The 21,474-nt window shown below is 54.4% G+C and overlaps 9 protein-coding genes and 2 non-coding genes across 11 annotated transcripts; 7 read left to right on the forward strand and 4 right to left on the reverse strand.

The window, feature by feature from the left end:
- Nucleotides 1–18: 18 nt before the first annotated feature.
- SCP_0505320 (Myo-inositol transporter 1) lies at nucleotides 19–2,257 on the reverse strand (the record flags this gene model as incomplete). Its single annotated transcript, XM_027758595.1, has 12 exons — nucleotides 19–314; nucleotides 373–531; nucleotides 582–767; nucleotides 824–839; nucleotides 893–942; nucleotides 999–1,110; nucleotides 1,167–1,261; nucleotides 1,322–1,583; nucleotides 1,642–1,803; nucleotides 1,865–1,947; nucleotides 2,004–2,140; nucleotides 2,205–2,257. The coding sequence occupies 12 exons, from the start codon at nucleotides 2,255–2,257 to the stop codon at nucleotides 19–21; spliced, it is 1,611 nt and encodes a 536-aa protein (XP_027614396.1).
- A 4,306-nt stretch (nucleotides 2,258–6,563) lies between these two features.
- SCP_0505330 (hypothetical protein) lies at nucleotides 6,564–7,031 on the forward strand (the record flags this gene model as incomplete). Its single annotated transcript, XM_027758596.1, has 1 exon — nucleotides 6,564–7,031. The coding sequence occupies one exon, from the start codon at nucleotides 6,564–6,566 to the stop codon at nucleotides 7,029–7,031; it is 468 nt and encodes a 155-aa protein (XP_027614397.1).
- A 77-nt stretch (nucleotides 7,032–7,108) lies between these two features.
- Nucleotides 7,109–7,594, reverse strand: SCP_0505340 (hypothetical protein; the record flags this gene model as incomplete). Its single annotated transcript, XM_027758597.1, has 1 exon — nucleotides 7,109–7,594. The coding sequence occupies one exon, from the start codon at nucleotides 7,592–7,594 to the stop codon at nucleotides 7,109–7,111; it is 486 nt and encodes a 161-aa protein (XP_027614398.1).
- Nucleotides 7,595–7,987: 393 nt separating this feature from the next.
- SCP_0505350 (hypothetical protein) lies at nucleotides 7,988–8,491 on the forward strand (the record flags this gene model as incomplete). Its single annotated transcript, XM_027758598.1, has 1 exon — nucleotides 7,988–8,491. One exon carries the CDS (start codon nucleotides 7,988–7,990, stop codon nucleotides 8,489–8,491), a length of 504 nt encoding a protein of 167 aa, XP_027614399.1.
- Nucleotides 8,492–9,760: 1,269 nt separating this feature from the next.
- SCP_0505360 (Protein CCC1) lies at nucleotides 9,761–11,091 on the forward strand (the record flags this gene model as incomplete). The annotated part of the gene is made up of 3 exons (XM_027758599.1): nucleotides 9,761–10,056; nucleotides 10,186–10,715; nucleotides 10,883–11,091. 3 exons carry the CDS (start codon nucleotides 9,761–9,763, stop codon nucleotides 11,089–11,091), a joined length of 1,035 nt encoding a protein of 344 aa, XP_027614400.1.
- Nucleotides 11,092–11,689: 598 nt separating this feature from the next.
- SCP_t0505370 lies at nucleotides 11,690–11,782 on the forward strand. Its single transcript has 2 exons — nucleotides 11,690–11,725; nucleotides 11,747–11,782. It is a non-coding gene; the product is annotated as a tRNA-Ala (tRNA).
- A 1,030-nt stretch (nucleotides 11,783–12,812) lies between these two features.
- SCP_0505380 (Putative galacturan 1,4-alpha-galacturonidase) lies at nucleotides 12,813–14,897 on the reverse strand (the record flags this gene model as incomplete). Its single annotated transcript, XM_027758600.1, has 16 exons — nucleotides 12,813–12,838; nucleotides 12,892–13,026; nucleotides 13,081–13,157; nucleotides 13,211–13,298; nucleotides 13,351–13,417; nucleotides 13,470–13,514; nucleotides 13,567–13,605; nucleotides 13,659–13,745; nucleotides 13,798–13,833; nucleotides 13,889–13,935; nucleotides 13,992–14,011; nucleotides 14,081–14,379; nucleotides 14,429–14,491; nucleotides 14,546–14,600; nucleotides 14,651–14,724; nucleotides 14,775–14,897. 16 exons carry the CDS (start codon nucleotides 14,895–14,897, stop codon nucleotides 12,813–12,815), a joined length of 1,281 nt encoding a protein of 426 aa, XP_027614401.1.
- A 1,655-nt stretch (nucleotides 14,898–16,552) lies between these two features.
- SCP_0505390 (hypothetical protein) lies at nucleotides 16,553–16,911 on the forward strand (the record flags this gene model as incomplete). The annotated part of the gene is made up of 2 exons (XM_027758601.1): nucleotides 16,553–16,787; nucleotides 16,841–16,911. The coding sequence occupies 2 exons, from the start codon at nucleotides 16,553–16,555 to the stop codon at nucleotides 16,909–16,911; spliced, it is 306 nt and encodes a 101-aa protein (XP_027614402.1).
- Nucleotides 16,912–18,398: 1,487 nt separating this feature from the next.
- Nucleotides 18,399–18,482, forward strand: SCP_t0505400. The gene is given in 2 exon segments: nucleotides 18,399–18,434; nucleotides 18,447–18,482. It is a non-coding gene; the product is annotated as a tRNA-Ala (tRNA).
- A 398-nt stretch (nucleotides 18,483–18,880) lies between these two features.
- On the forward strand, nucleotides 18,881–19,661 carry SCP_0505410 (hypothetical protein; the record flags this gene model as incomplete). The annotated part of the gene is made up of 3 exons (XM_027758602.1): nucleotides 18,881–19,147; nucleotides 19,198–19,576; nucleotides 19,636–19,661. The coding sequence occupies 3 exons, from the start codon at nucleotides 18,881–18,883 to the stop codon at nucleotides 19,659–19,661; spliced, it is 672 nt and encodes a 223-aa protein (XP_027614403.1).
- Nucleotides 19,662–19,924: 263 nt separating this feature from the next.
- Nucleotides 19,925–20,655, reverse strand: SCP_0505420 (hypothetical protein; the record flags this gene model as incomplete). The annotated part of the gene is made up of 2 exons (XM_027758603.1): nucleotides 19,925–20,424; nucleotides 20,502–20,655. 2 exons carry the CDS (start codon nucleotides 20,653–20,655, stop codon nucleotides 19,925–19,927), a joined length of 654 nt encoding a protein of 217 aa, XP_027614404.1.
- Between the last annotated feature and the right edge of the window lie 819 nt (nucleotides 20,656–21,474).

The raw sequence follows: 21,474 nt of genomic DNA on the forward strand, positions 1-21,474 counted from the left end.
CGTCCACCACCCGTCGGTTCACACCTTCTGCACCTTCTCGCTCTGCATGATCGCCCGCTTCTCCCTGCGCAGTCGCTCGCTCTCGCGGACACCGAACCCGTTCCGGAAGATTATCTGCACCTCCTCCAAGCCCAGACCTGCCGTCTCTGGGAAGCAGAATAGACAGAACAGCCAGCCCAGCAGGCACAGCCCCGCGTAGAAACCGAACGCGCCGGCCGGCGTGATCTTGTCCATGAGCGAAAGGTACGTCGAACCAATGAGCAGGTTACCGGCCCAGTTGGTCGTCGTGGCGAGCGATGTGCCGATGCCACGAACTAGGCAGATGTGTCCTATTCAGTATCTGTGGGGAGCGAATTGGCAGAGGACACGCACCGTCCAAACCGAAAAGCTCGCCCTGCTGCCAGGGGACATTGCCGAGGCCAGTCGCGTACGACGCTACGTAGAATATCATAGACAGTAAGACCAGCGCAGCCCACACTCTCGGGTAGTGCGTTCCATCAACGAGATTGCCGCCCGTTTTAATTGTGAGGTCTAAAACGACATTCAGCACTGCTTCCGGAAGTTAGCCAACGAGGACTCACAGTGGAACGAGATACTCGCGAGAACAAGCCCAAAGATCATGCCGGGAGCAGAGAAGATCATGATCTTCCGCCTGCCTATGATGTCGATGTACTTCAGCGCGATCAGTGTGAAGATGAAGTTGGTGCCCGATACTATCAAGCCAACGGCCGTCGGCTGATTAAAGCCTATCTCTTTGAACAGAGTGGCTATTAGACATGTATGAGCATATCGCAGAGACCGCCGCAGAAGAATTCAAACAAACCACTGTAATACATCAGCTAAAAATCCAATCTTCATAACGACGTCTCATCGATGGGCCTAAAGAGCTTACAGTGTTAAACCCGCAGAGTTGTTGAAATGCTTGCAAACCACAGCCGATGACTGCAGGAGTTGGAGATGTCAGACACGTAGGGAATCGCAAACCACCATGAACTTACTGAGGGCGCGACGGTTGATTGGGTTCACGACTATAGACGCGAAACGTTGCAAAAAACTCGTCGATTTGGTGATCTCCACGCTCTGCTTGACAGCCGAGACTAGCACTTTCACCTGATAGCTGTGAGTATCGATACAATCGGCAATGAGATACCCGCGAAGTTTCGTACCTTCAGATCGACTTGCTCTGCGCTTGCGAAAGGGTAGATTCTGGACATAACCACGTGCGCGGCGCCATATTTACCGCGCAGAACGAGGATACGCGCTTGTGAGCGGAGAATGATGTCAGGAATCGAAACAAAATGAAGCTGTACACAGTACTTACGCGACTCTGGCAGGAAGAAAAGGGACACGAACTGAACGGCGGCAGGGACTGCGCCGAGCCCGACCATCCACCGCCAACCGCCATGCATGTTTTCGAATGCAGCGTCGATCCCATACGCGATGACTTGTCCACCGGTGATAGCAACAACGTTAAGTACCACCATACGCCCGCGCAGGCGGGTAGGCGAGAGCTCCTGGATGTAGAGTGGCGCGACGCAAGACGCGAGGCCAACTCCGAAGCCAATGAGAAACCTGCCACCAATCTGAGATTGGTTCAGCCCTGAGAACTTTAGATGGATATTGGAATTCATTACTACTCACCATAGACCATACAGTGTGGCAGACGGCTTGTCCAATAGCTCCGCCGATAAAGATAACGTCTGCTACTGCCAGGACAGGTCGGCGACCGACATAGTCAGACAGTATCCCTGCAAGAAGACCGCCAATCAGTGCCCCCAATGTGGTCGACGAAGTAATAAGTTCCTAAGCAACCAGTCGCCTGAGTTTGTGGGCTGAACACTGCGGAAATAATACGAAATAGTACCTTCTGTCCCGATGACAATGCTGCAGGCCCCAGGTCCGACCCAATGGTCACAAGAGCACCAGAAATTACACCGGTATCATAGCCTACGAACCATAATATTCTTCAGAACATACGAGATGCAATACATCTTGAAGCGTACCGAACAAGAGTCCCGAAATGCTGGTACAGCAGACGAGAAGCCATACGAACCAGGTTGTTCTGTCTTCGCCATCCACGACCACTGCAAGCTCGGAGATCTCACCGGCGCCGTTCTTCCGGGATATGTCCTCCACTTCACTGTAGGCATATTCTGGATTATGAGTTCATATAATTCCTTGTAACAGGGCGCGTGAATACGCACGTTTGACTCTTCTCTCCTTTCTCATCGGGTACCTCATCAGACGGGCATTCCATGACTACCACGAATGCGGAGAGTCTAGTGAAGCTCGTGCTCTCGAGCTGGGGAGTCGGACGTCGTGGCTGGCGCCACAAGGACCGTAACAGACTCAACCGCACTACTCAAACCATGATGGTGCTTTATAGAAGATCCACTGGCAGGTGAATTCGGCGAGCCCAGCGCTTGCCGCTGAGGATTATTTTTGCGATCATCGGAGCAGATCACTGATGTTCCTTCCTTCCGGCGAATTTTTCCATCTCTGCTGCATGTGTTCACTCGTTGTCCACAGCGGTAGCCCGCATGCCAGACGTCATCGTCGTACAAGGTGAAGGTGGCACAGACGGATATCGCAGGTGAAATGGCCGCGATGCCAAGTCCGGACGAACGGAAGATGAACAGTCATGGGGCCATCAAAGAACGCGGTCCTCTCTGGCATGCTGTGACCGTATACACTGATATGACCTTTGACGGCTGCTGGAGTGCGGGCCGTTGCTCTAAGTTGTGAGTACTTGTGATCAGCCTGAGTCTGGCGTGATACGGATGCAGATAACACCCCTGGTCACTTACATTCGAAGGTTAGAAAACATAGCATATACTACATAGCTAAGCCGTTTACATGTTATCTTGGTCCTGAGATGTGTATCGCAGCGAGGTATGCTCTGCCTTAAAACGGGATAGTATGCAATTGTGTTCCACGTCCCGATCATATGTAAGTGATCACTTGGCAGTGCGCCATCGAATGTCTCAAATCATGTCGAACGCAAAAGAGGTGGAGTGCGTTCAAGAAATCCAACGTCTGCATCATGAAGGACTCGATTCGATACGAGCCCTGCTAAACCACACCATTGTATCATACATCGATCTACTCCCGCTATAACCCCAGTGTCGCTCATCTCCGCCTCTAGACCGTTAAAAAGTCGTGCGGTGCTCATGTCCTGTACAGGACCACCCTACACGAAACCAACTACGCAGCGAGCGCGGGACATCCCAACCCATCCCCACCCACCTACCTTTTTATTGTGGCGTATGATATCTACTGGCCCGGATATGTCGATGTGCGTGATATTTCACCATCAACAATTGAAAGGGCATACTAAACCACTATGCGTCTCAAACATGTCATCTACGTGGAGGCATCTCATTCTATTGGTTGTGACCTCGTTAGCTGAGCAGACAATCGCTCGAGCACCTGTTTCTCTGTCACCATTCAGTACTCTCTAACCTACAGTGTGTGCTATTCTTCTATAGATTTATTCCATGCCTCAGCAACGAAAACTCTCCGGTGTCTGCCTTTACGAATTCTTCCATATACAAAAGGTTCCTGAAGCGATTCCTGGAAAGTCTTCAAAGGCTTTGTTCTACCGTCAAGGAGTCCAAATTCGATTCTTACGACCAAGGGCTCACTGCTACAAAGTCAGAGGTCCTCCGTAACTCACAATCATTCTTCAAGTTCGTTGTGCATAGCCATGTCCGGACAGAGACATCCCCTGCTGTCAAACCACTCGAACGCAGGTTATGTTCATTTTGCAGGTTGTCACACATCATTCAGCAACTTGCATCACCCGAGACCACATCTGTAAGGTATTCGCTGGCCGTTTGGACATCCTAGTGACCCACGTTAGCTGTCCTGCGTGAGATCCATCCAGGCCTCGGGCCTGCACACGATTTCCCTCTGTCAGTGTCACTTGCGTTCCTCTCCATACATCACTCCGACACTCGCGGAGAAGAGGTGGACAAATGCACACTAGTGCTAGCGCCCCTGTGCGCATTCACCAATTTACGATCCTTGGTTATGATGATTTGACCTTCACCATGATTTACATATTGAGCAGACCGATATACGTGACAGTAGAGAGAGTGTGTATATGCGACACCGAGCAGTGACGATGGGCGTGCACACATCCTCAGCCTGCTTACATGCTTGCAAGCAATTTGGGATGGTGTATCGAGCCGCTTCCTTCACGAAGAAATATATTTCTGACGTGCTGATGGCAACTGCAGCGTGCCCACCACCTTCTCCTCTCCTCACGTAGTGGCGTACGTGAGAACTGGTGATAGAATCGTAGAATAGTCATGACCATCACCACGACCAAGGTTCTAGGATGACAGGGGAAAGGCTGCAAGCTTACCATTCACCGCCAAACGTCGTGATGTCGAATAGCAATTATAACCATGGCATCGACTCGACGTCGCGAATCACATATTACTAACCCTCTCAACACGCTTCCACTCTCACGGCCCACAAGCCCTAGCATGCGCACAACACCGCCGCAACCACAATTCACGTGTGCCTCAGCAGCAGTAGCAGCGGGGCCAGTAGCAGACGGGGAAGACCACGCCGACGCGGCGCATACTGACCAAATTCCGAGGCGTGCAGTACATAGAAGAGCCGTGTGTCCGATAGCACGAGTGTGTGAAGTGCTCGGTGTGTGAGTGCACAGCGGCGAAGCTCCACTTGTGCCGGGGTACTGGTGGACCCGGCGATTTAGCTAGCGTAGAAGATGCGCGGCCATTGGTCGGAAATTCGCCGTGGGTGTGGCAGAGACATGTCTTGATGGAGTATTTACGACGAAGGTCTCGCAAGTTACCGGTTACCATTGCCAATCGAGTGCTTCATTTCAGAGTTTCGTCGGGAACTTGAGCCAGGCGCAGACACAGACAGAGACAGACACCACTGGTCAGTGATAGTACGGGTCCTGCTAACATTTCGGGCTCGAGAAGGGTAGCTCATCGTGAGAGGACGTGGAAGACGAAGCCTACCGTCGGAGTCTTGCCATGGGTGAGACCCAGAACACGGGCATGGCAGGGGAACGGCGACAGCGCGCACGCTTCGCACCCGATAATTGGGCACCCCACGATTCGAACATCTTCTCTTAGTCAGTATCTCGTCCACGGCATGACCTGTGGTCAGAGATTAGTGTGGAGGAGCAACGTGCACGTACCTCACTACCGCGGCATGTCTTCTGCCCAGGGAGGTTTGAGAGTCAGAGATGAGCAAGAAGGGAAGGCATTTTCCTGTATTTTGCCATGGGCGTGACCCAGAGGTTGGGGCGCGATATATATGTCTCTCAGAGAACGAAGCTCCGCAGTGTCCGACGGCATTTGTAAGGGTTGCAGCACAAACGTGACTGCAAAGCCACACGAGCGTGATAGACTCCGTACACAATCGCACGGTGCGTATCATGCCAGTGACCATCAAACGGTTCCCTCGAGAAACGTGGGCAAGACGCAGAGAAGACACGCCAGAAGGCCACAGTCCATTGAGTGAAACCTCGCCGTGGGCGCGACGAAGATCACGGTAGAGGGCATATACATAACATTGATGCACATCCTGAAGGCGCAGCCCGTGACCATAGTCCGACAACCGGGATCCGTGACACGCACGCGACTTAGTCAGTCCTTCGTCGCGGGCGTGACCGGACCCAAGCTAGTGGACACACCAGCGTAGGAAATAGCAGGGAAGAGTTGGGGAAGAGCGGGGAAAAGTGAGAGTGGGACAAGGCGATATCGCTCGCGTGCAGTACCAGGACGACGGCGTCCCGCCTGATGCATCTCGCATCAGACATCTTGCATTTCGCATCTAGTGCGGGGTGTGCCCACGGGGAGGTGCGAAGGAAAGGGGAAAAGAAGGGTAGGCAGCTGCCGCTGCTGCAACGAGTCTGTATACCGCGAGGAGGGGTTCTGTGGTTCTCAGTGCTTGCACGGGACGAGCAGTGGCAGAATGAATACGCAACGGGGGAGATCATGTCCTGAAATGAAAGGGATAAGCGGAAAAAGACACGCCGGATCTCCTGCGGAGAGGCCGATACTGAATAGCAACGCGGCCGCCAGGCAGCCTGTGCAGCAGTACCGTGCAGCAATACAGATTGCAGAGCACACCAGATGTTCAATATTGCGTGTGGCGGCCGTGCACCGAGGTCCGAGGTCCGGAGTCGAGCATAGCAGCGGAACTGACACCGAGCGCAAGAGCTACAGGCGGGAGTCCGTGAACGCGGGGAATTTGGGTGACAGCCCAGCTGCTGAGTTGGAATGGTCGAGCATGAGCACCAGAAGGGCTAACTCCCTTACCTGCACGCCAGAGCGAAGTATCCGCACGCACCAGGCATCGCACGCAGCCGGTCCCGCAGTGAGAAAGACATACTGTGGATCGAGCACGACACCGCTCCCCACCCCGCTGGCAATGACGCCCTCTCAAAAACCTATCCCAACGATTGGAGAAGTAAGAGGGAGGAAGGGTCGCCATGCGGGCCAGAAGGCGCGGCGGGACGGCGTGCCGCGACAGGCGGCCTGCGCAGCAATACAGATTGCGAATTTGCTCACTCGATGTTCAATGTTGTGTACGGCGGCCATGCTCCGAGGTCGGGGTCCGAGATCGAGCGGGACAGCAAAACCAAAAGCGAAACCGAGCACGAGAACCAGAGTGGCAAATGGGGGGAATCCGTGAATCCGCCTGCTGCTGGGTTGGAATGGTCGAGCATGAGCGCCGGCCCCAAGGAGGGGAGAGCGGCCAAAGCCCCCACCTGCACATTCAGAACAATGCCCAAGCACGGACGGCACACCGCGCATACTGTTCCCGCGGCCGCAGTGGGATCGTTCTCCTTTTCGCTGGCAATAGTGCCCTTTAAAAAGCCTATCCCATCTAATCTAGCGATCGCAGAAGCAAAGGGGAGGGGGAGCGTGGCCATGCGGGGCGCGGTGGGAGGATGGCTCTGCAGCACACCTCCGATATCCGTATATCAATCAGGGAGCAGCGCCGCGGAGGTGCTCGCGCTCGCGCCGCACCGAGTCTGAAGCTCGAAGCTTGGCGATCAGGAGCTCGACGAAGCTTTTGAAATATGGAGTCCGAGGGGCCTGAATTTTGAATCGCGTTATGCAGCCTCGATACCGTAATGCGCGCAGACCCATTGGCTGGCGCAGCACTGCGAGCCAGCTGGGTACTTGGCTGCACATCGAGGATCGAGGGCCACGGCCAATCGAACGTCAGGCATTTGAGCGAGGCCTCTCCTCGAGCTGCCCATGTTAACCTGGGCGACGCGGTACCGAAAACCTGATATTTTGCCCGCGCGCGAGAGGCGTTCAGCCGCGGAGAGGACTTGATAATTGTTGATGATTATTCTTGCGACCGACCGCGTGGCGACAACATGATACTGCTGAGAAAAACATCGGACGGATCGCGGGAATCTGCGGTCCCGAGGGTCTGCAATGCGTGGTTCAAGGAGCGCCGGATCATCCACTCTGCCCGACTGGAGTGGGAGCTGCGCATCCTTCAATGTTTGTGCGTCGTTGAAAAGACGAGCCGTGTTGATGATAACCAGCGACGCGGCCTCGGAACAAGGACCGCATGGCAAGATCATGATAATGCTGAGAAACCATCTCAGAGTCCGTGAGGATCTGCGGTCCCGAGGGTTGGCAATAGCTGGTCCAAGAGGCACTGGATGACGCCGTCTTTGAGCGAGGCCCGACTGGAGAGGGCGCCGCACGGACGCGACGCAGCTGCGCACCCCCCAATATTTCAGCACGTCGTCGCAAAACACCAGCCGGACGCTCTCGACTCGACTCGACGCGCAGCGCGCAGTGCGGCGGCTCAGAAAACCAGATGAAGGATCCAGCCAGCTGCCAGCCATCCTTCGCATTGGCAACATGTGGCGCTGTTCGAACCGTTCCATCCAAGGGAATGACATCTGAAATCCGCGGACAGCTGAGCACAGCATTCATTCAATGGCCGCAAGTACCTGCAGAGAAGCCCGATGTTATATCGATATCTCGGGTCGTCAGCATGCGGCATACAGCCACTCCTGTGGGTGTCCCTGCTCCTGCCGGAGAACCACGACGTGATCGATGCGGGCGTGCACAGGGTAGATGATATCGAAGGTGATGCACAGCTCCGGGAAGGAATACCTAGAAGGTCATTCCTGTCTGGGTCTTGGGTCAATATTGGCCACGCATGCCGGCGCGCATGTGCCATGGAGGCCGACCGCCCAGAGGATCCTGGATGGGTGGACAAGCCGGGGGTACGCGCGAGCGCTTTACCGAGGCGTGCGCGTACAGTGCTGCGGGAGGACGAGCTGGAGCGGTCGTTGGAGGTCCGCGGAGAGATTGGCCTTGCGTCGCGACTTCGCAGTGAATCCACAGAACGTGCACGAAGTGCTGGGCGCCCAGAGAGTCGAAAAGCACTGGGCCGAAGATGCTTGCACCAAGGCGTGCACTGCGCAGAGGAGCTTGACATGACGGGACACCTGAAACCATCCTAGATATGTAAACCTGGGACAAATGCAGAGTTTGTCGACCAATTTGGTATGCTCGTAAAGTGTGTTGCAGTGTGAGTTGTCGAAATCTGGCATTTGCCTCGAGAAGTGAATGGAGAACTCGATTGAGGCGTTGGAATTTGCGGCGTGTACAAATTCATGCTTCACGCTGACCGGAAACTGAAACATAGTGATAGTGCGACCTCCAGCATTTATGGGATCAGCAAATCCGAGTTCGTCTCAGGTGGGAGCTTGAGGTGCGCTCCGGCGGAGAGCGTATCTCGACATCGAGACGCGATCGGGAGAGGCGAGGCAAGTAAGCCGTAAGCACATCGGCGAATTCGTTGCATCGCTCGTGGACATGTGGACAACGGACAATGCCCCAAAAGGTCGTCGCCAAAACCTCCCGATTTTGGAGTTTTCTGTCCGGACCGGTTTTGGCAAAATTTGTCCGGAAATTGGCGAAGGGCCCTATGTGCGCTCTCGCATGAGTGGCGACAAATTACGGTGTGCGAGGTGTGGGAAGAGCAGCCGCGGCAGCAGTAGGCCCTGCAGATCACGAGATTGCGTCTGCGCATGTAATCATGCAGCTGCTGGGATGACAGAGAACTGAGTTAAATGTGGGTCACGGACGTTCTGCGGGGTAGTAGCCGATCCACACCTAGTAGCGAAGGGGAGGAAATGAGTTTGTGGCGCTCGCCGACGGTGGGATGCGCGCCAGAGATGTTAGGATTGGCCAATGGAGGAGAGGGTATTTGCTCACGGCGGCTCGCTGGGGCATGATGCGGGGGTGAGGTGCGGAAGGCGCTGCAAAGTGACGCGGCGACGAGGCATGCACTGGCGATTTGGAGCCTGTGCGATGCCTGCACACGCTGGGCGTGTGCACGAAGTCCTGCGAAATGCCGGTGGCGTGCAGACGTGGGCGTGACGACGCACCGGGGAACAGGGATCAATTGCACACGGAGAAGGGATACGAGGATACAAATACCGCGACGAGTCTGTACACCGGCGGGTTCTGTCGTTCCGAGTGCTCACACGGGGCAGATGAGCAAGCAAGGGGAAGATCACGCCCTGCATACAATGAAAGAGACGTGCGCGGACAGCTCTGCGCAAGGGCCGACACGCGCCTCGGCAGACGCCCGCGCAAATGGAAGGTCTCCCATTGGTGGAGGTAGCCCCAGCCAATCACGGCGGGGGGATTACGTGAGGCACGGGATGGCTGCACCGCGCCTCGCATCGACCATTGCAACAACTTCGATTTATATACCTGTCACCATGTCCTCCTCGTCCACCCCGCTTCTTAACACTCCTCCTCCACCGTGCTACCTCTTACTGCCCCCCGACCCCTGCTCCTCCATGTCTTCCGATAAGCCAGTATCCATTCCGCTCCCCTCTCGCTCCTCCTCTGACAAGAAGTCGTCTCCCGTCTGGTCGCTCACCAACCACCCGCCAGACGCAGTCCCTCTCCCTTCCAAGTGCGACAGGGAACACCCAACCCGTGAAGGTGTCTGCTGCAAGACCCTCAAGGAAGAAGAGCGCACCCTCATCGACCCAGACATCGTCCGCGACGTGTAAGTCCCTCTTCTCCTTTCCGCTTCTCACCGTCTCCAAGCCACTCCTCCCATTTTTCTCACTCTTCTCCTGCTCTTCGTGGTCGCCTAGCCATCACAATGGCCCCGCTGACCCGTTTTCGCCTCTAGCATCATCGGCCTCTCAGACGGCCTCACCGTCCCCTTCGCTCTCACAGCCGGCCTCTCCTCTCTCGGCACCTCCCGCCTCGTCATCATCGGCGGCGTTTCAGAGCTCATAGCCGGTGCCATCTCCATGGGTATCGGCGGCTTCCTCGCCTCCCAGGCCGAGCGCGACCACTACCGTTTCCTCCGCCGCGCCACCTCACACCGCGTCCTCCGCTCCTGCGACGGCGAGATGGAGCGCGAGGTCTACGACATCCTCGGCCCTGTCGGCGTCGACGAGAAGACCAGTCGCGCGGTCGCCGAGTGCCTCCGTCGCATCGAGGTCGACTCCGCAGGCGAGGACATCTCGTCCAGCTCTAGCACTTGCCCCGAGAGCGGCATGCGCCTCGACAAGAACGTCGGTCTCTCCGGCTTCCTTCTCAAGTTTGGCGAGAACCTCGAGGAGGTGCCCACACGCCGCCTATACATATCTGCGTTCACAATCGGCATGGGCTACCTCCTCGGTGGCATCGTACCTCTCATCCCGTACTTCTGTGGTGAGCATCCTCCCCTTTTCGTTCCCTCCTTTTTTTCTTTGTTGTTCCATTTTCCCTCGCCCCGCCGTGTGGCACTGCTATGTTATTTTTGGCTTTTTTTACTTTTTATTTCTCATCGTCACGTTGTGCACTATTTTTCAGTCAGCATGCTGACACACGCCCCACAGAGCCCGTGGCGCACAAAGCGCTCGTCTGGTCGTGCGTCGTGACCGGCATCATCCTCCTCATCTTCGGCGTCGTCAAGGCGCGCGTCACCGGCGCCGGCCGCAACTTCGGCACCTACCTCTGGGGCGCACTTACCACGCTCGCGGTCGGCGGCTCGGCCGCTGCCGCAGCGTATGGCCTCGTCGCAGTGATGCAGAAGTATGATAAATGACGCTCGGTCGCTGTGGAGGAGGGTTGGTGCTGGAGGTCTGGTCGGTGGGTCGGTGCGGTCGGTCTCGGTTTTGGGATGAGATGGGGTTGGTTGGGCGGTGGTTTGAAGAGGAGGAAGCGGGAGGGCATCGAGGCCGGGCCTCGCTTCGCACCGCAACACAACGCAACGCAACGCAAATTAGAACCGCCGCATCGCCGTGTCCCCTTCGCCGTGCAACGTCGCTGGCCGCTCTCCGCTCTGTTCGGTTCGGACTCAATACTCCCCGCATTCTCGCATTCTCGCATCTACACACTCGCGTTTTTCGCATCCGGCTCAGGGTGCAGTCCCCAATTCAATACCCCGATTCCCTCTCCCACGCACGAAACACACGTTCCTTCGCAGACGGCGATACGGCGACGCGGCACGGACGTGGCTGCGCTGTATACACGTACTTTGCTCGGGAGTAGTTCATGTACCCTACGATGTTTACGTCCATTTAGTGTAATACGTATAACGACGCTAGAATGCGCTTCGACTCCATCTGCTTGACGGAGGTCTCTTTGATGCCGAGTTGTGCGGTGAACAGAACTGAGGATCTTGGGAAGCTAATCAGCCTGTCGGGCATTTGGCACAGTGGTAGCGCGCACGCTTCGCATCGTGCCAAGCCAGAATGAGCTGCGTGAGGTCCAGGGTTCAATCCCCTGAATGTCCATAATGCGGAAGATCTGTAACTGTTTTCCTCCAGTGAGGTTCTGAAGCAACTCTGAACGACCGTGGTGGTAGTACATATAGGTAGGATCTTCAAGTTGGCCTGAACCTCCTCGCACCGTAAATAGTAAACTTTGCAGCTTCTCGGCTAGCTCCCCACGCAGGTCGATGTGCGCGGCTGCCGCATCATGCAATGAACGCCTCCCACGAGCGAGGATAAGAATCAGCAGTATGCCTGGCCACCACACGTTCCACCTCTCCGACAGCGAGATCGCGCTGCGGCTGCTGCCGGAGCTGCAGAACTTCCGCAACGCGCTGCAGACATACTGGTCCGAGGAGGGCCCCGCCGGCGTCCCAGCAATGCGGGCGGTCCGTCCGATAGCAGCAACGAGCCTGCCCTGCAGGTGTTGTTGTCGATGCAGGTGGGATGGACAAATAGACAAGCTGGGGGCGGGGGCGCGTTCGACGTCGCTTGGGTGCAGCCGTCCTCTTCGAGCGCGCCGAGCAGTCCCGGAGAGAGCGCGGTCGAGAAAAGCGGAGAGGCCTCAGATACCGGACTCTCAAGTCGTGGGTCCAGAAATGAAATTCATCTCGGAGTGAGGTGGCTAGGGTCAACCTATGGCCAAATAACAGTTCTCCCATGTCGTAAGTGTATTGCATAGAGGCACTTGGCTGTCTTCCCAGTTGTTTATTAGGTCTGATTGGTTGTCACTGCATGGTGGCGCTCACCGTTCAAGAACCTGACTGAGCACCGAGTATGCTCACTTTATATTTGGGTGAGGGTTTGAGAAGAATCGGTGGCCCTGAGAGTTGCAAATACGTATGCTACGGGAACAGGAAAATGCCCATTGTTGGGCTCTCAAATGTAAAATCTGGATATACCCAGGGAGATTACCTCGGTCCTGGGATGGGGTTCCTGTTAGCTGTCTGTCTCTCCGTGTGCTGTCCATGCCATTCCCAGCGAACAATTCATCTGGTACCTACATATCAATACCTCGGTAAATAGTTCTCCACTGCGGTCTGCTGAACATCTTTCATGATGAATCTGTTGCGTTGCACGCTGTCACCTGTCGTCAATCGCCAGGCAAAAGACGCGTGACGCGCATAGCTCACCAGAGAGGCCCTGCAGCCCGCCCACGACATTGTAACAGTTGTACGCAGGCGACTCGCCATTCGGCGGCGTCACATTCAGGCCCGAGAACGTGATGTTCGGGCAAGGCGCATCGGGGCTGCACCGGATGTCGACAACTGCGGGAAGTGGTTCATCAGTCGGGAGAAGAGGCGGACACAGAGAGGGCGTACGAAGATTTCTTAATGCCGTCCCCGTGATGTTCGAGAACGACAGGTTCTCAAATTGCAGCTCGGAGGGCGCGTCGCCTCTGCAGGACACAGATGAGGAGCATACATTTCGCAGTGACTATCGGTAACGCACGGGAGTCCCGAGTTTGTTTGGTACAGCTGCACGGGAGACGTGACGTTGTCTACGTACATGTTGCGGATCTCGATGCCGGTGACAAGACCTGATCCACATGTTCGACGCCATGAGTGAATTATTATATGACCTGCGCTCACCTGGGCCCCCACCGCCTCCCGTAGGGGGAAAGCCTATCCTTGTCCCTGTCCACGATTTGAAGTACACCTGTGAAGATATAAGTGTCCTTGCACTATCGAAGGCAATGCCCCCCACTCACCCCGTGGATCATATTGGGCTGGATCACAGGGTCGGGACGAAGTAACTGGGCGGAACATATTAAATATTGACCTTGCGGGGTAAAATTGCAGACCAACGGCCAAGTCCTCCATGACAACATTGTTGACGTTGTCAGCCTGCAGAGCCTCCGTGAATTTATGGTAGATATGCCCAGCAAGTCCATGCATACCAGATTTGCATATTGTCCCAGGGACCCGAAAGCAATGCCATTCCCGCCACGGCAGGTGATATTTTTGGCGTATATATTCGTGGAGTTCTGTATGACAACGTTAGTGTTCCTCCGCCTTTGCAGTGGGCATCTTGCGCACCCCTTTGATGGCAATGCAGTCGTCTCCACTCGTGATCTGCAAAAGCAAGTCAGCGGCGTCTCAGAAATGCATGCATACCGAAAACGCGCACATCCCAATTGATGAGCGTGATGTTATCAGAACGGTATGTGTCGATGCCTGCGCATATTACGTTCAGCATCTTGTTCCGACATTCTCCAGAAGTACCTTCTTACCATCTGTGTTCGGCACAACGCTGCAGATGCACACGAGAATGAATAGCCTGAGATCCGTCTGTGTAAATGAGCTAATTCTTGGCACTTACTTTTGGTTGAAGTACAGCGGGTCTGAATTCGACGCGTTCGTCCACATCCCGTCATACACCACGTTCTTGGAATCCACGACGGCGTTGCACCAAAACGGCGGGTGGTCGATCCTGAAGTCCTTGATGGTCCCACCAGTCACGTTCACGAGCGACAAGGAAACAGGTCGGCCATCACCGTCCTCGCGAGATGCGTTGCCATACCAAGACCACCACTGTTGGCCGTTACCGATAATACCGCCCATGTTGTGTGCGTCGACGATGAAATCGTTGCCTGTGATGACGAACCAGGAGGCTTGACTCTGTTTTGAGTGTCGGCGTTGACTGAAACATGGGAGGTTTGGGACGCACTTGGATGAAGATCACCCTGTAAGTATTAGCTGGGTCCATCCAGTAGGGAAGGTCAAATTTGAACTATGCATGATAGAGTAAGTATCTCAGCTTGATACGCTAATTCTGTCCACCCACGTTGAGGTAGCCTTCAAGGTCAACCCTCGCCGACTGAAGGTTCCAAGTCATCTTCCTAGACAAAAGTCAGGACAAGACGGCAAAACTAACTGAAGACAACTTCACCTAGTAATGTTGTATTCACCTGGCGCGAACACCGTGTTACAGCCATGGCCACATTTCTTGATAGCGGCTTCAATCTGGACCATACAAATGTGTCAAGGCCCACATTTAATACCGCACAACATACCTGATCGGTATCATCCTGACCGGCGCCAAGTGGTGACAACGAACAATTCGGACTAGCCCAAGCACAGGCCTGACCGACGAGGAGTGCTACAGACACAACTTGCGTGCAAAGCGAACGAAACATCGTGCCTCAAATGAGAGAAAAAAACCGAGCCGATGATGTCGCGAAGCCCCCATAATTTATCGTCCATGCTTTAACCAGTCGCAGAAAGGGTCCTGAAGCGCGATCTAGCCGTCACGAGAAGTGAAAGAAGAACAGCTCTCTCCGTCACGTGTCTGGCGGGCCGGGACATGGACGTCGATGGCAGCGCTTGCAGAAGAGGAGAGCCAACTGACCACCACTCAGGACGGGTCGCGGATCGCAGGTTCGGGAGAAGGGGTGGGTCCAAAGAGGAAGTTCGGGTCCTTGCAGAATGTTGACGTCAGTATGGAGAAACAGACCGCTGTATCTCCGCCGCGAAGAACACGCCACCGGTTTGTGGAATTGAAGAAGTGGGAGTGATTCCCAGTCTCTTTTTGTGGTGGAGAGCCTCTACGTGACACGTGCGCAGCCCGTGGCCGGAGAGAAAAGCCATCATCTTCATATCCCCAATGAGAGTATAGTTTGCTAAAATTTCGTTGACCTCGAAGATCGTGAATGCCCAGCGAGAGCGATGCTCAACGCACATGGATCTTGGGACTAGACTTATGATGAGCACACTGTCAAACTCACTTAGTCGTCGAAAATCGATCGCTGCCGCCATAGAGGGAGACGGGGAGGATGATCGATGAGTCTCGAAAAGACCCTGACTGGACTCAATGCGAAAGAAAACTAGATGGAGAGGTCTGATGCGCGAGAAGCAGTCGCTGAGCGGCACGTATTCCTCGAGATCAGGACCGAAATACCAGCTGCCCGTGAAAGCGACGATTCACCGCAAGAACGGACATAGGATAAGGTAGAGCGCACACGACCGGTTGGAACAACCCCCGCTCACAAATGGCACTGCAAGAAAGGTGCCGCAAGTTAGGCGTTCATCTCGGACAAATGTAAACCGTACCACACATTCATTCACCGAGTGGTTTGTAGATTCTCGGGACAGCATTTGCTGGAACGTAGAAAAGTACATATCAGCAGGATGTAGGAACATATGCCGACAGCGCAAGCCCGATGTTGCATCCTGTCACAAACTTCGCGGGTCGTATGGCTTCCATCTTCTTAGTTGCCTAAAGGATCATGATAAAAATAGCACATGTTCTCCCTGAAGCGGTGGATTCTACAGTCGATAATACGAGAAACAAAGAAGACCGCCCTCCGAGTCTGTATTGTGCGACCTACGTCGCCATGGCCGGGCGCCCGTGTGGAGTGCGATCATGTGACAAACGCGTCGAGTGAAGCGCTCAAATCCCTTTAGCATAAAAGGAGCAGCTTACCTCCCTGACCCCCATTCACCAGTACCACCACCATCCACTCACACGACGAACCATCTCTGCATACTACGGCGCTCCTCAACCCTCTGCATACGAACTTGTTACAGAACACTTACTTTGAGGTACACTCGGCGTGCCACTGGAAAATGGGCCACCGGCTCCTCAGCTCCTCGGCTTCGACCTGTCGCTCTCCCGGCCACGGTAAACTCCTCCGCCATCTTTTAAAGGGTGGAGGTGCGCTCGGGCATCAGCTGTGTGACGGACATGTTTCTTCGCTGTGCTCACAGCCACCTGGATCGCTCCCGACTTTGGAATTACACCCTCCCAGGCTATACAGAACAACCATCATCATAGTTCGTTCATACCGTCGCCATGAAGGACTTGGCCGAAATCCCCCCTCGACCACGAACAAGGCGGGGGTTCTTCCGCCCGCACGATACGTTGACCTCGTGCGAGGTAGAGCCGTACATCGCACCCCCAGCTCCTCGGCTGCGGCCTATTGCTCTTCCAGCCGTGGCACCACTGCCAGACTGGCAGCAAGACGCATCCAGCGACGAAGGCGGATACGGCTATGCGCAAACCTGTCTGTCATCTCCTGAAGGCGGAGGTACGCTAGTGCATCTTCTTCCCTTATTGCTACAGCCGCTCATGCACCCGCAGTAGTCCCGTCTTTGGAGCCAGGCCTCCAAGTTGGCCTTCCCAGTCCAGGCGGTCGTGGTGGACATACCTGAAAAATATGCCCGCATGCTGAGCCAACCCGCAGTATCACTCCCAGTTTCGCGCATGGTTGTCGACGTGCTGGACTCGGAATCAGGGTTTACGATGCGTTGCACGCCGGCGCCATGAAAGTCAAGCTGGCGTGGTCTTTGTACCGCCAGCTTGAGCAATATGCCCCCGGCGTTGAGCCAGCCCGCAGTATCTCCCCCGGTTTCGCGAATGGTCGTTGACGTGCTCGAATGGGGGGTACTCCAGGTAACGGTCGTGGATGCGCACGGCGGGTGCGCATTCGTGACCGTTTACGATATAATTTCTCAGGTGGCACAGGCTCTGCAAGAGCCAGCAGACGAGGCATACGTAGGGCGCTTTAGCCCAGATGCCCGCCGCTTTCAGAAAGCGAGGATGCGAGGAGTAACGCACCATACTAATTGATGTATGGGGATAGTCGAGGGATCGGGAAGGGCAGTGCACACAAAGACAAACCAACGACGGTACGATGCTGCCACTGATCCATGCTCCGTGGAAAAACTCATTGGCGAACAGAGATAGATATGCTGCTTACCTTCGCGCAACTGGCACTCCGGAAACCGATCATTATTCGACCCGGGCACGGAGTCAAAATGCGCGACCTATTGTTGAGGTCCACCTCCAAAAACTCTTAGCCAAGATTAGGGTGGTCTCTGGATAGGCAGGATAGCATGGAGAGGTTTTGCAGCAGGCCTGTATTCTATGTCTTTGTTGTTCTAATCATGCTGATATTGTGCTAAGAATGCACATGCCAATCCCCCCTTCTCTCTCTACCTTCTGTACACTCTTTACTTGCTCTACCTCTTGTACACCCTTTACTTGCTCTACCTGGTGTACCTGTACTATGTGTACAGGTTTCACAGGTCCAACAAACTCATACCTGGACTATAACCTTTACTATAACTATACTTGGACCTTCCTATAGTTAACTACACTACTATGTTCCTGCCTAGATTTCGGATGATGTTTCTTACTGTCCTGCTACAAGTGCAAATCACCACGGATTTAGATTTCCAAACTACAGGTCATTATCTCACATAGATAAGTAGTGTATCAAGTGGGATGATTCCGGCACTCTAACTATAGTGCGCATGGCAAATTAATTAAATTAATTCAAGAGGAAGAAGAGAATACAGAACAAGCAAAAGCCTGTCTTCCTCATTTCAAGTGACACCCTGCACAAGATTTAACCAGGCTCTCTGCTTGTCTGAAAAGAGGACCTTAAATTAAGACTGGGCACTCAATCTAATCAAATATTTCTGCTGAAGGTCCTAGTCTGATCATTGTTGTCATTTGTTATATTTGTAGTACCAGTATAACCAATGCTCTGCAGGCTCTCTGAAGTTGGGAGCTTCACTAAGTGCTACATAGTGTGCTATCTTAGTCCGGATGAAGTTTCTTACTGTCCTGCTACGAGTGCAAACCCGGACTGGTAGCAGGCAACATAAGTAGATGATTAATCACCCATTCTCATGGGCGTTTGGCACAGTGGTAGCGCGCATGCTTTGCAGTCACTGCAAGTTGCATGAGGTCGAGGGTTCAAACCCCTCAATGTCCATCCACCTCGAACTCTCTAGCTTTTTCTAGGGCGGACTGCACGCGACTTCAATCCAATGGGTGTATCCGTTTTGCCCCTTGATCACGGTCGGCCCTTGACTGGAAAATTGCTTTCAAGTTTTTGACACCTTCTCTCTGGCCATTATGTACTCATTTTCACCCTCAGGTTTTCTGGAAAACATTCCTTTAATTCCCGGGTCTCCTGAAACCGCCACAGCAGTCGAGGAAGCCGAAGTATGGCGTTTTGCTCCCCGACGCCAGCCCAGATGCTCAGCGGCGCACCTCGTCTTGGCGTCCGCCATCCTAATATCCGTGATTAGCCTCTGCTGGAATGCCTTCACGCTCTTTTCTGTCTCTAGTTTCACCAGTGGCACTGGACATGACATAGGCGTCCTCACCATGGCCGCCACATCGCGTGCCTTGCGCCATCCTAGTCTCTATCCGGGCATACAGAGGGTAACAGAAATAAAGGCGATCATGCACGTGGAGAGCTTTGTGGCACAGGCCAAGGCGAGTGCTCACGCCGCGGATGAGGCGGGCGCGACACCCCCATCTGTCCAGCCTATCCCGAGCAGCGCGTTGCGGCCTACTGCTGTTGGGCGTGTGAACGCGCTGCGTCCATACCAACAATACCCGCAGGATGGGTGGGTGCTGCTCACTGAACAGGTTAGTGCATTGAATATTTTACCATGATACTGAATACAATAACTTCGCAGGACCACGCTATTATGGAGTTCCGCCCGACCCACCCTGATTCGACAAACTGCATGCTCAAGGGCACGTTCCCTATGCGCCATGCACTCGAGCACAAGCTGCTTACTATCGAGGTCGACGACCCTGCGCAGGATGCGCCGCTCATACAAGCCTCCGTTCTATCCGGCTCTACGATTTCCGAATTCTCGCACATCACATGGATAACCCGCCCAAATGTACGCGATGATCTCGGTACATTGGACGCCGCATTCGGCGTTGATTGGCAGACACGATCATTCGCGTGCACTCCGGGCGAGCGCGTGCTCGTTGAACTTGCATGTGTGGGCTCGGGATGCAGAATTGAGTATAACTGGCTGGAAGAGAGTGCACTGCCGCGATTCGGTATGTATCCATTTCGCTTGCAGCGGAATGATATTTCTGACTCGCGTTCACACGAGTAGGCATCGAATTAGCTCAGGTACAATAGACGAGCAGCTCCTGCTTGCCGGTTGGTCATTCGCCTGGCCATTCGTTTCACAGGGACAATTGCATGACACGGATCACTTGAGTGTCTAAGCTATACGCGGACGTTCTCTGGTTTCTGACTGCGTTCGTAATGCTACATACCCTTTGTTTCTGTTTACAAGCTCAGTGATGAACTTCCGCGATAGATTGCTCGTGATCCCCTGCAAAAAATTTCCCAAAGAGTGTCGAATTTGAATGAATGTAGGTCCACGTAAAGACATCCGCTCAGGCGCCTCCCGTTGCATTGTCCTTCTCGAACCTCTTCCACGCCACGTAATTCCTCTCCGCAAACTCATGCACCTTACCCCAATCTCGACACACATGCGTCACGCCGTTCCCATACCCGACATCCCGTGAGCCCTGGACGAGCTCCGCCTCGAGCGCAACATCTGCCGCGCACAGGATGCCCTCCCGCATGTAATTCAAGCAGTGCGTCAGGTGTTTGACCACGCCCACGTCTGCTCCGTTGGCTATTATGGGTGGGTGCAGGACGGCCTCACGCAGAGAGTCCAAGCAGTGCAACTGATGGAACATCGCGAGGCCGAAGAAGCGCTTCTCCGGGCCCAGGCGCACGAACCCCCGCTCGTTCCCAGGCAGCAGAGCGCGGTACTCTGCCGCGGCGTCGCCCGAGTCGAGTGCGTAGTGCCGCGTGTCCTCCGTAGTGAGCGCGACGGGCGGGCCCAGGTCTAGTGGGAGCACAGCGGGGTAGTCATCGTCGAGCCATGCTGGTGCGTGCAATACAAGTAATATGTGGATCATCTACTTCAGGCGAGTGAGAAGTTGCAGAGCGAGAGAGACGCACTGTAGGGCGTGTTGTCCAGCCAAACATTACTAGATGGTGGTGTTGGCGGGGACGCGGCCGCGCAGGCTGCACTGTTCACCTGCGCTTGTGTCTGCATCCACGTTGTTGCAAGTTGCATGAGCCCAGAGGCTAGCAGCATCGCACTCGCCAGCATGATTGCCCGCGAGGACGCGCTCGCCATATCCCCTAGTATATCTACGCTAGTGGGGATGGAGGTGGATAGTGGAAGGAATGAGAGAATGGCACAGCGGATGCGGACAATGCGGCCATCTCTTGGACCCTTCCCTTCCCCTTTCCTGTCACATCGCAGCGATGTCCCTCCACGTAAGTACGTAAACAGATTCAATCGCACCGTGAAATTTTTTATGTGAATGACAGTAGACGCTGAAGACAGACTTCTCAGATTCTGCAGATCCGGAGAGTGCTCACGCTGCAGGCATTAATATTACTGTACTGATTGCATTGGAGGACTACTGACAGTATAAGGGCGTAGCAACCTGCTTGCTTTCCTTTATCTGGCTCACAATACAAAATCTTCTCAAAGTCGGACGGAGGTTGCTCAATTCTTCAACCAACGTCATTAGTTTCACGACTGCGCAGGTTGTACAACGGAATAGAACGTGAGTGCTGTTTTTCTGTATTGTCTCCTAATTGAGCATTGCTCTAGAAAATGCACGGCGTTTCGTCAAATTTGACGTCGATGCCATACAGCGAGTCGCGTGTGCTGCAATTGGAGCTCAGCGATGTACCCATTTCAAAAAAGTAGACGAAGGTGAGGGGATTTTGATATTGGAAAGTTCTATTGTGACATGATATACAGGCTCGTATAACAAGGTTTTTATGCTTGGTTTCGACAATTGACAAGAAGTTATCCCACGTATTCCTTACCCTGTAGCTGGACCACTCTTCCTTACCACAGCTAATGAGGGGCCACGATGGAATTCGTAAGAGATGTACGCCGGATTCCCGCTCC

This window comes from Sparassis crispa (assembly GCF_003851025.1).
Source record: "Sparassis crispa DNA, contig_000004F, whole genome shotgun sequence".
Classification (NCBI taxonomy): domain Eukaryota; kingdom Fungi; phylum Basidiomycota; class Agaricomycetes; order Polyporales; family Sparassidaceae; genus Sparassis; species Sparassis crispa.